The sequence below is a fragment of the Amphiprion ocellaris genome, chromosome 17 (assembly GCF_022539595.1).
Source record: "Amphiprion ocellaris isolate individual 3 ecotype Okinawa chromosome 17, ASM2253959v1, whole genome shotgun sequence".
Taxonomy (NCBI): domain Eukaryota; kingdom Metazoa; phylum Chordata; class Actinopteri; family Pomacentridae; genus Amphiprion; species Amphiprion ocellaris.
This window is the reverse complement of record NC_072782.1, coordinates 7,196,075-7,206,999: the sequence shown is the minus strand read 5'-3', so window position 1 is coordinate 7,206,999 and position 10,925 is coordinate 7,196,075. Positions and strand designations below refer to the sequence as shown.

At 37.9% G+C, this 10,925-nt stretch overlaps 1 protein-coding gene across 1 annotated transcript; it reads left to right on the top strand.

Annotated features, from left to right (window-relative positions):
* Nucleotides 1-663: 663 nt before the first annotated feature.
* On the top strand, nt 664-10,903 carry LOC111567683 (glycerol-3-phosphate acyltransferase 4-like). The gene is made up of 13 exons (XM_023268954.3): nt 664-828; nt 2,525-2,828; nt 5,209-5,278; nt 5,375-5,672; nt 5,767-5,841; nt 5,970-6,059; nt 6,284-6,377; nt 7,452-7,567; nt 8,440-8,495; nt 8,589-8,674; nt 8,757-8,885; nt 8,997-9,076; nt 10,443-10,903. Exons 2-13 carry the CDS (start codon nt 2,661-2,663, stop codon nt 10,612-10,614), a joined length of 1,434 nt encoding a protein of 477 aa, XP_023124722.2. The 5' UTR covers nt 664-828; nt 2,525-2,660; the 3' UTR covers nt 10,615-10,903.
* The last annotated feature ends 22 nt before the right edge of the window (nt 10,904-10,925 follow it).

Here is a 10,925-nt window from a genome sequence, read left to right as displayed (position 1 = left end):
AGATACAGTCTATAAACAGTAGGCTCTTTTAAATCTTAAAAACTGCTTAAAAATATACTTATATCTTTCATTACCAAGCATCAAATCCATCTATTACTTTCAGTGTTTAGTCTATTATTTGAAAACAGCAAGTGAAGGAACCAAAATGCAGACACTAACGGCAGAAATAAAATGAACAAAAAGCAAACTGATTAAAAAAAAAAAAAACACAGTCCAGAGCAAACAAAAGCACACGGAGCAGGAAAAAGTAACTCACGAATCTAAACGATACCAGAGGCATGGAGTAAATGAAGGCAAACAATAAAGTAACCCAAAGATTTACATACCAGGTAACAGAGGGGAGATTGCATGGAGAAACAGGGATGGGATGTGAACTGGGATTATGGTACCTGTCAACTTTGCTACAAAAAGTCCCACAATTATACATTGACCTACATATAAACTATTTTAAATGCATCAGTTGATGAGGATGGAGACTGTACTATAATAGACCCTTAATAAAATATTTTCCTCGTTTCCAGTGTGACTACACAGTTCTGACAGGCTGACTTCTTCTTTCTGGAGAATCCACAGTAATCAGATTTGCTGCTGGTCCAGCCCACAGCGCAGTGACAGCAGCTCCCATTGGCCACCTGTTGCCATGAGGACTCTATACAACTCAGTGTGCAGCTGTAGCGTGTTGTTGCTGAGAACCTGCAGAACCAGCAGCACACACACACAAACACATACACAGATCCCGGTACTTTAGACCGGACGGACCAGATGGAGCTCCACCTGCCCTCCTGTCACCTCAATCCTCCTCTGGCACCGCGCTGAAGCCGGAGAACGGTAAGAGTAGCCGTTAACGAGCATTAGCCGTTAGCTAGCTGGGGGTCAAAGTTAGCTTCGCTGCTAAAAGCTAGCATGTTATGAACCAGACTCGGTATCAAAACTTACTAATAATCAGTAGCTTATGCCTTTAAACTCCCAGGCATTTCTCTGTAGAGATGTCAAAAAGTTGAATGTGTCCTAAATTGAATGCTGACAGGCTAACCTGATATTTGTCTGGTGGTAATTGTAGGTAACAGCGACTTTAATTGAGCCAATTAAGCTAAATGTAGCTTTAAAGCGTCGTTCCTGTGTACACAATGGCTAATTTACATAATGTCCACTTAAAAAAAACACTGAAATTATCACTCAACCGTGTATTGCAGACCTGAATTTTGTGAAACAACTGTTGCAATGAATAGATAATTAGTGTAAAATGGAGTAAGAAGTCCATCCACCATATTTCCCCTCTTTACCATTAGACAGTGAATTTTCATTGCAGGTCTTTTCTTAGATAATAGTGACCTAACTAATGTTTAAATGCTACTCAGATCTTTTAATTAAGTGTTTTTGAGGTAATATGATTTAGTATTCTGACAGGACAAAATAAGCCTCTTTGTTTTTCAATGAATATATACATAAACAAATTTTTCTTTACTGTTAACACTACAGTCATGTGGAGGGTCTGCCATTAATCTGTACAAAAAATAACAAATACTTTTCCTGTAATATGAACATGTAAGAGCAAGACTTTTAAGGGAAGATACCCCCCTGACATGAGGTAAGAAGCCCCCCATGGGCATAAATGATTTACCAACCCTTCAAATTCTCTGGAAGATGTAGGTGCTGAATAGGGAAACAAGTCCCATAACACAGTATGTAATAATAACTGTCAGACCAAATATGAGTAGGAAAAACACAGAAAATTCTCTACACAGCCTAATTTTGCCTGATCCAACTATGGGAACTTGCATTAAAAACAATAAAATGTGACTTTATTGTTACAAGACCTAATGTTGGTGTATAATCTTGACTTTACTTAATGATTAAAGAGGTCGTGTTCTATATGTATGAGAAAAATCCATACAAACAATACATCATTGCTGCAAATAGCCTGCTGTGAGACTGTGAAACTGAAAAATCTCTTAAAAAAAAAAAAAAAAACACTTGACGTGACAGTAGTGATTTCAGTAAAGAGGTCAGAATTTTACAAACAGTGAAATAATATCCCAATTTTTTTTTATTAACTATATCATATTATTTTTGAGGGCTTCAACAAATGATCAGAATGGCAGGTGAATACATCCTGAGCTGTTTTTCATTGTTTTCTTACTATAATTTGAAAAATTTGACAGACATATTTCTACATTACTGTAAGATGAGCCTGCCAGCTGTCTGATATGATAAATGTATGTTGTGTTGTGGGAAGCTTTGGGTGAACAGCTCACAAATGAATTCCTCATTATAAATTCCCCTGTGCATTCACTCATTGATTCCAACAGCATTCATAACGGCTATTCCACTGTATCAAGACAATGGCTGTCAATTTACAGCTGTGAGCAACAGCCACAACCTCATTGTTTCAAAGCTAGAATAACCCTGATACAAACTTTCAGAAAAAGCCATCATCAAGTGTGATGTTTAAAGGGAACACCTGTGATTGTTTCTTTTGTGCTTCTCATGTCTGATCTTGATATTTTGTGTTTTCCGGATGCAGACAGTGAGTTTGTCCTGATGTATAATTCAGCATCGACTTCAGACACCGTGGCTTTAAACAGAGCAGAAGACTTTCCCTACAGCTGAGGGTTTCTCTCTGCCTCCTTACTTCCTGCGTCTTCTTTTCTGTTGACAACATGGCTTGGTTTACATTTCCTGCTGACAACCTGCTGTGCAGGTGTCTTGGCATCTCCATCACTGTGTGGTTTACTCTTCTGTTTGTCTTCATCATCATGCCAGCTGTACTTGGAGTCTCTTTTGGTATCCGCAGCTTCTACATGAGGACACTTCTTAAGATATTTGAGGTGAGTTAAGTGTCTTTGTACTGCATAATGTTATTATAAGGGTGCAAAATCAAAGTCTTGAGTTTTGTTTGATCTGTTGAACTGTAAAAGTTGAATTATTTATTGATTATGCAATATACGAGATTTTAGAACAAAGGTGTTACTTCTAAACTGCTACAGCAACTTGCTATTGCCTTTTATATATTAGTAAATTTGACATAAAATAGTTTTTTGCGCTGTTCTTCATATCACACATTCCTTGCTGGATCAGACTCCTTGGTTCTCCCAGCTCAGAGGGATTGTTAGAAGCACAAGCCATGTTGCTCCACCCTTTTCCTGGGGGAGTACGGCTTTGGGACTCACCCCAGGGAGGAACAAGCTTTTAACAGTGGGACTACCATCTGAGGTGGTGTAGATGCTGGAGCAAGCTTAGACTCCTGGGATGCAGTTCAACTACAGGCATGACACAAGCTTAGCCGCTGTGGCCTTACGCTTTCTGTAGGAGTTTTTTATTCAAGCCTTCTCTTTTAAAGTCAGCCAGATGTAGTCACACTTGTAGCTGAACAAATATGTAGTGAAATGTATGTTATTTTAGGGGAGCTGCAAACTGCCTTCCCAATTTGTCATGTGCTGGAGTTTGTCTGCCTCTCAGAGCTTCAGAGAAGTATCAATTTGAGCAGTCTGGACTGACAGCTCTCTGAAGTGGCTGCGTTGTGCAGGTTCCTGTGTGAAGGTACAGGAGGATTCCTGTGGCCAAATCTGACATTTCCTCCAAATATCCCTTTTGGCTTTTCTTTGTTCGTTCAAGAATCTGACATAGAATTGAACATGAGCTCAGCAGAAAGCAGCCTAACTGTTCTGTTTAAACACACAAAGCATGAAACACCGAGCTTCCTTATAGACTGTAGATGTCAGTAAGCAGGTGGAATTCTACTGCCTTCACATTTGATCAGATTTTACCTGAGAGATGTTGACATTATTGCCTTTTAGTGCGCTGCAGTGTCCAAACCATAGATTGTAAATGATGGATGCAGTCAGAGGAAAAACAATTAACTGCATTCCCTCTAATGACTCATCTGGTTGCAAAAAGAAGTCTGATTAAATAAAAGTCTCTTTGAAAACGACCCCACTTCTCACTCTTCACTCACAGTAAAGAGTTTCGAGTTTCCCTTTATACATCTTGTAAATCACTGTCCCATTTACAGTAAAATAGATGTTAACTCTGGTCTGAAACAACCAAAACGCTGATAGCCAAACTGTCAGTGCTTCACAGCGGTAGTCCACAAGCCAGTGGGTGATGTCACAGTATTTACATCGATGTTTTATATAGAGTCTATGGCCCAAGGACTTTTTTTTTTTGCACCTTTGTTCTGTTTTACTCAAGGTCTGACAACAGATACATAATGTTGGAAACGAAAAGAAAACATTTATTGCAGCAAATGAGTTCATCAAAAGAAAAAGTGCAAGAATACTTGGAGAGAAACACTTCAAAATGATATCATCAGTGTCTCAGGAATGCCCACTTCTCCACCCTTTTATATACAAGGTCAAAGCATAGTTCCCTTGACTGTTGATGGAATCTCATAACCAGAGGCCACATGAATCTCACACTTACATACAATGGAAACAAATACAGTGAGCAGCTATTGAGGAGTACTGTGGCCCACCATACTGACATGCTACAGCTGTGGGAGCTCCTTTTGGTGGTTATGCATGATATTCCTGGGTGGTCTGGCTTTAGTGGCCTCTGAACACCTCCAAACCAGCCATAATAGTAATAAATAAAAATACATTTTATTTGTATAGTGCTTTTCAAAACACTCAAAGACACTTAACATATAAAATCAATAAATCCCCCAAATTTGGCAAGAAAATTCTTGTAAATATTTTCAAAAAACTAGTAAAAATCTTCCAAAAAAAATCCTAAAAATATATAAAGTGATTACATATATATATCAGTAAAACTTCTAATATTCTCTTAACAAGTAGTTGGGGTCCAGCGTTTGAAGATAAAAACGGACGCAATAGTGTTGAGTGCCTTTGTATTTTCTATGAATTGTTTTTTCAGCTGCAAGCGTCTCAGGAAAACAGGCACACTTCCCCCAGTCTTCTGTTCTGCAGAGCTGCAGTCTCCAGGGAATGTGCTGCCTAATTTCCTCACTTTGATTATATCACTGTGCATGCTTCCCTTTTTCTCTTTGAATCTCTCTAATCTTGAATGTATTTCAGAGGCCTGTAGTTGATAGAGCATATCGGACTCCACAGCTGCCGGTGTGCAGTCTTTACGTCTTACTGTCAACATCGCTACATGTCAGAAATGACAGAAAACACAGAAAATGTAACATTAAACTGTTCTAGGTTTCTAATCTATTTGTCTTGATGTTTTTCTCTTTTACATCAGTGGGCAACCTTACGAATGGAGTTGGGAGCAAAGGAAAAGAATCAGGAACTTTATAAACCGTACACCAATGGTAAACAAGTTGTATTTAAATACTTGTAAAATGCACATTGCACCTGTATGATATTTACCATTAAATCATGTGTTCTTCTCTGTGTTCTCACTGAAGGTATCATAGCCAAGGAACCACCATCTTCCTTGCAGCAGGAGATTCAGGAGCTCCGCGGTTCTGCCAACAGTCTGCGCTCTGAGCCGGAGTTTGAGATGGCGGACATCTTCTACTTCTGCCGGAGAGGGGTGGAGAGCATTGTTGACGACGAGGTGACCAAGCGCTTTTCAGCTCAGGAGCTGAAGAGCTGGAACTTGCTGACTCGGAGCAACTACAACTTCCGCCACATCAGTCTCAGACTCACCGTCCTGTGGGGCCTGGGGATCCTCATCCGTTATGGCGTCCTGCTGCCCCTCAGGTCAGAGCAGCACTCAGGCAGGTTCAGTGATAGATTGGTCTCGTATTATAAAAGCTGTGCGTAGGTTCGATGTTGACTGTCTTTCTATCTGCAGGGTTACTCTTGCAGTCACTGGCATTTGTCTGCTCCTTGTCCTGACCACCTTGGTGGCGTTTTTACCTAATGCAGAGTGAGTTCCCACCAATTCTCATATCAGTTAAAGTGTTAGGATGATCAAAACAAGACTGACAAGGTGTGACCATGCTAATGCCTCAGTCCAGAGAGAGGTGGAGTGACTGTTGTGCTGTATGTCTTCAGGTTAAGATCCTACCTGAGTGAGAAGGTTCATCTGATGTGTTACCGCATCTGTGTGAGAGCTCTCACAGCAATCATCACCTACCATAACAGGTACATGATATTCAGTGTTCAGTAATGGTGTCAGCGCCCTGAGAGATGTTAGAAAGACTTTTGATTTGCTAATTAAGTGTGGTGGCATCATCTTGTTTGGTAGGATCGCAGCTTTTTGTAAATGTCTGCATTTTAAATAAGGTAATAGCAGGATATCGGTGGAGTTTAATCATAAAAAATGTCAGATTTTCAGCATGTTGTGTCTGTGTCTTGTTTAATTGCAGAGAGAACAAACCAAAGAACGGTGGCATCTGCGTGGCTAATCACACGACACCCATTGATGTCATCATCTTGGCCAATGATGGCTGCTACTCGCTGGTACATTTTGTGTCTCTGATCGTGTCTATATGAGTGATTTATAGTGTTTGGTTTTCACAAAAATGAGTGACTGAACTCAGCTTTTAGAGCAGGGGTGTCAAACATGCGGCCCGCGGGCCAAAACCGCCCCTCCAGAGGGTCCAATCCAGCCTGCGGGATGGCTTTGTAAAGTGTAAAAATTACAGAGAAGACATTAACTGCAGATTGTAAATTTGTAAAACTATAAAATAATTTCTAGACCATGAAAAGTTGTTTTGATCATAGAGTAAAATACTAGATTGTTCATTGTTCTTTTGTCATTTTGTGTCTCATTTTTGTAATATTTTGTCTTGTTTTTGTTGTTTTTTTTGTCTTTTTTTGTCTGACTTTTGTGGTTTGTCTCGTGTTTTTGTTGTTTTGTTTCTCGTTTTTGTTGTTTTGTGTTTCCTTTTTGTCTCGCTTGTGATTTTTGTCTATTTTTTCATCGTTTTGTTCATTTTTTTGTCATTTTTTTGCCTTGTTTTTGTCATTTGTCCATTTTTTGTGGCTTTGTAACCTTTTTTGTCAAATTTTTTTGTCTTGGTTTTTGATAAGTTTCGTGTCGTATTTCTCATTTTTGTCATTTTGTGTCTCATTTTTGTAATATTTTGTCTTGTTTTTGTTGGGGTTTTTTTGGCCTTTTTTTTGGTCTGACTTTTGTCGTTTTGATCATAAAGTAAATTACTATATTGTTCATTTCCAGTACCTGTGAATAAATGTTTTGTGCCTTTGTAGAAACACTGTATTCTGTAAGCTGTAATGTGTAAATGATAAACTGAAATTTCAGGTTGTTCATAATGTTTTGTAAAAAGATAGTTAATTAAATGTGAACATTTTCAGAATGTACTTTTTGCAGTAAAACAAAGGAAAAATGTGGAGTTGCCGTTATTTATAGGTTATTATACTGTGATTTTAGTGGTCTGACCCACTTGAGATCAGATTGGGCTGAATGTGGAACCTGAGCTAAAATGAGTTTGACATCCCTGTTTTAGAGTATTAGAGCTGAGTAGTTTGTTGCTGTTGTTGAGCTAAATTTGAACTGAACTCGGTTCTCAGGTCGGCCAGGTGCACGGAGGGTTGATGGGAATGGTGCAAAGAGCCATGGTTAAATCCTCTTCACACATCTGGTTTGAACGATCAGAAGTCAAAGACCGACACCTAGTGGCCAAAAGGTAACATTGCATCTTTTTAATGTTGGTGCAGCTCCGTGACTGTCAAACTGTGGGATAGCAGACATTATTTAACCCAGTTACCCTCGTCTCATCTCTCACTGTGTGCATCTTTGATTATGGAAGCCGAAGGAGGCAACAGACATGCAACAAAATGAGACATCTTTGCTTTAAACCCATAATTTGTACTTGCGTTACTTATTTATTTGTGTAAAGCTGTACAGACGATGTGGGACAGAAACTTTAATCACACCTTTGATCATCTTAAATAACCAGTGCATCTTCTAAATAACCTACAAAAGGAAAACTTCCATTTTTACGGTCCTGTTTCTGTTATGATTGGTATAGTCCAGCCGTGTATAATGCTCCTTTTATACATCGCGGATGCCAAAAAGACTTTCACAAAAGATGCAGTGAGGGTACACAAGTGCATCCTCCCTCAAAGCTCCTCTGGCAACCTTCCTCTCTCCTCTGGAGGCACATTAGGAAGCGAGACATCCATCATGACCGTGTGCTGGCACAAAATAGACACATTAATGTAGTGATTGTACTAGAGAGGCAAGAGCAAGACAAAACGTTGAAGAATCTCTCGTGTTATATACACTGTGGATTTGGAAAATTAGTGATGACTTCCAGTGTGTTTCACAGAAGGCATGAGTGGTTACATACAATAAAGACGTATTGTAGTGCACCATGTGATACAATGAAATAAGGGGGTTTTATTTCTCATTGTGGTTTGAGTTTTACCAAATTTAGCTCTCATGTTTAAGAGTAAAATATTCAGCAGTCACCAAAACGAATTGCTTCAGGTTATTCATGTAACAGCAGGGGCACAGATTAGATTTTGACATTTATTTTTCTGGTTTTCATTTCAGGCTTGGTGATCATGTTGCTGATAAAACCAAACAGCCCATCCTTGTCTTCCCTGAGGGTTTGTATGGGAACGCCGTGCAGTTTAAATGACAGATGATAGAATACTTTAAAGCAGCCTCTCAGCTCAGTCCTCGCACTGTGTCACCTACAGGTACTTGCATTAACAACACATCAGTGATGATGTTCAAGAAGGGCAGCTTTGAAATTGGCTGCACCGTCTATCCTGTCGCCATTAAGGTGAGACCGTCCGTCTGTTTCCTCATTCCAGATCATACTGCTGTGATTCACAGCCGATACGATCTTGTTTTTTATCTCACAGTATGATCCTCGCTTCGGAGACGCTTTCTGGAACAGCAGTAAGTTTGGTATGGTGAGTTACCTTCTGAGGATGATGAGCAGCTGGGCCATCGTCTGCAGCGTCTGGTACCTGCCACCTATGAACAGAGAGGTGAAAGCCAAGACATATTTAGCATGTTGACAAAGTTAGGGATCGTTAATTTTTTAATTCGACCACTGAAATAGTCTTTTTTTAGACTGTTTTCTTATTGTCCCTGTGTAGGAAGGGGAGGATGCGGTACAGTTTGCCAACAGAGTGAAAGCAGCCATAGCTGCTCAAGGAGGATTAGTGGACCTCATCTGGTGAGTCACTGCTGGACTTAAATGTCATGATATACAGTATATCAGTAAAACTGGAAGTGTTAAAACTGCAGTTTATAGAGGGTCAATATATAATTGAGGGACTTTTGAAGTCTATGGCATATATCTTGCATACATTTTTATTAAAAGTAATGTTTTTTATGTTCATTATGATCATGTCTTTACAAATTCCACAGTTATTTATTATGGAAACAATCACTTATTAATAAAAAATGACTGGATATCACTAAAATGTCAACTAAATAACCATCCCAATTTCATAACAACCACCTTCTAATTAGCTAAACAATAATAAAATGAGCTTTTTCAAAAATTGTTTTGATTGCGTTCTTTTTATTAAGTTGAGATAATCATGAGAGATAGTTCTTTTTTGGCAATATATCAAATTTTATATGGAAAATAAGAAATTGTATATAATATAATATAATATAATATAATATAATATAATATAATATAATATAATATAATATAATATAATATAATATAATATAATATAATATGATAGAATATGATATAATATATTATAATATAATATATTTTAGAAGAATCTTTGTGTAAAAATGTCATGTAGTGTTTGGTTCTAGTTGATTTTCGGCCTGAAAACAGCAAAAATGTCAACTATGATACCTGTCAATTATGTTACAAAAAATTCTGCAATTATATGTTGCCAATAGAAATGAAAGACGCAAAAAAAAAATGCAGAAATTTGAAAATACAGCCCTCTTTCTTCAAAAATCAACCAAAATCCAGCGAATTTCGCTGGATTTTGGTTGATTTTTATGTGAATGTTCTTAAAGAAAATATTAGAAGTTTTACTGATATATATGGAATCACTTTAGATATTTTCAGGATTTTTTTGGAAGATTTTTACTCATTTCTTGAAAATATTTACAAGAATTTTCTTGCTAAATTTGGGGGATTTTTTGAAAATGAAACTTTTAAGGAATTATTGGAATTTTCTTCCTGAAGGTTTTGCAAATTTTCAGAAATTTGGGGAATTTTTTGCTGAAATTTTTGATTTTTTTGAGACAAGGAAACAATATTTGTTGGTGCCCGTAAATGAGGACAACAGGAGGATTAACTCAATCCACTACCACACAACCTCTCAGACTACTTGAATTAGAATACACTGAAAGGTTAGTATGATTTTTTTTTCCCCAAAAACAAATACTAGCCACCCCAGTTATAATGGTTGTTAAAAAGATAGATCAACAGACGCTGATTCAGAAAACACATGTTTAGCTTTTCAGCTCTGACAGAAACTGTGCAGGATTCTGTCCCAGAAATAAACAGTCTTCATGATTTTACTGTGTGATACCCTTTTCCTTCTCCTCCTGTTTTCTCTCAGGGATGGAGGACTGAAACGGGCAAAGGTGAAAGATGTTTTCAAAGAGGAGCAGCAGAAACTTTACAGCAAAGTTCTCGTAGGCGACTCTGAAGACCAAATGGAGGACAAACGTTCAGAGGATGGAACTCCAGAAGGGGATGAGAGCAGCAAAGATCCAGCAGAAGGACAATGAGGACACAGTGGATGTGTGTCTGTTTCTATCTTATACTGTACTATATGACATACGGTGAATGTGAATTATCTTGAGCAAGTATTTGTATATTTATTATTATTGTCATTTTTACCAAGCGAAGGACCAAAGAAAAGTAGTTTATGTTTTGATATCTATGTTTTTTCTGTGTTTAATGTGTATATTTGTTTCATGTTGTAAAATTAGGAGAAAAATTAGTTTTTCTGCTTCCTTTTTATTGCCATGTGAGCTTGTTGTATGTCTAATTAAATTATTATCCTCTTAAAATGGAGACTATTTGTAAAAACTACATT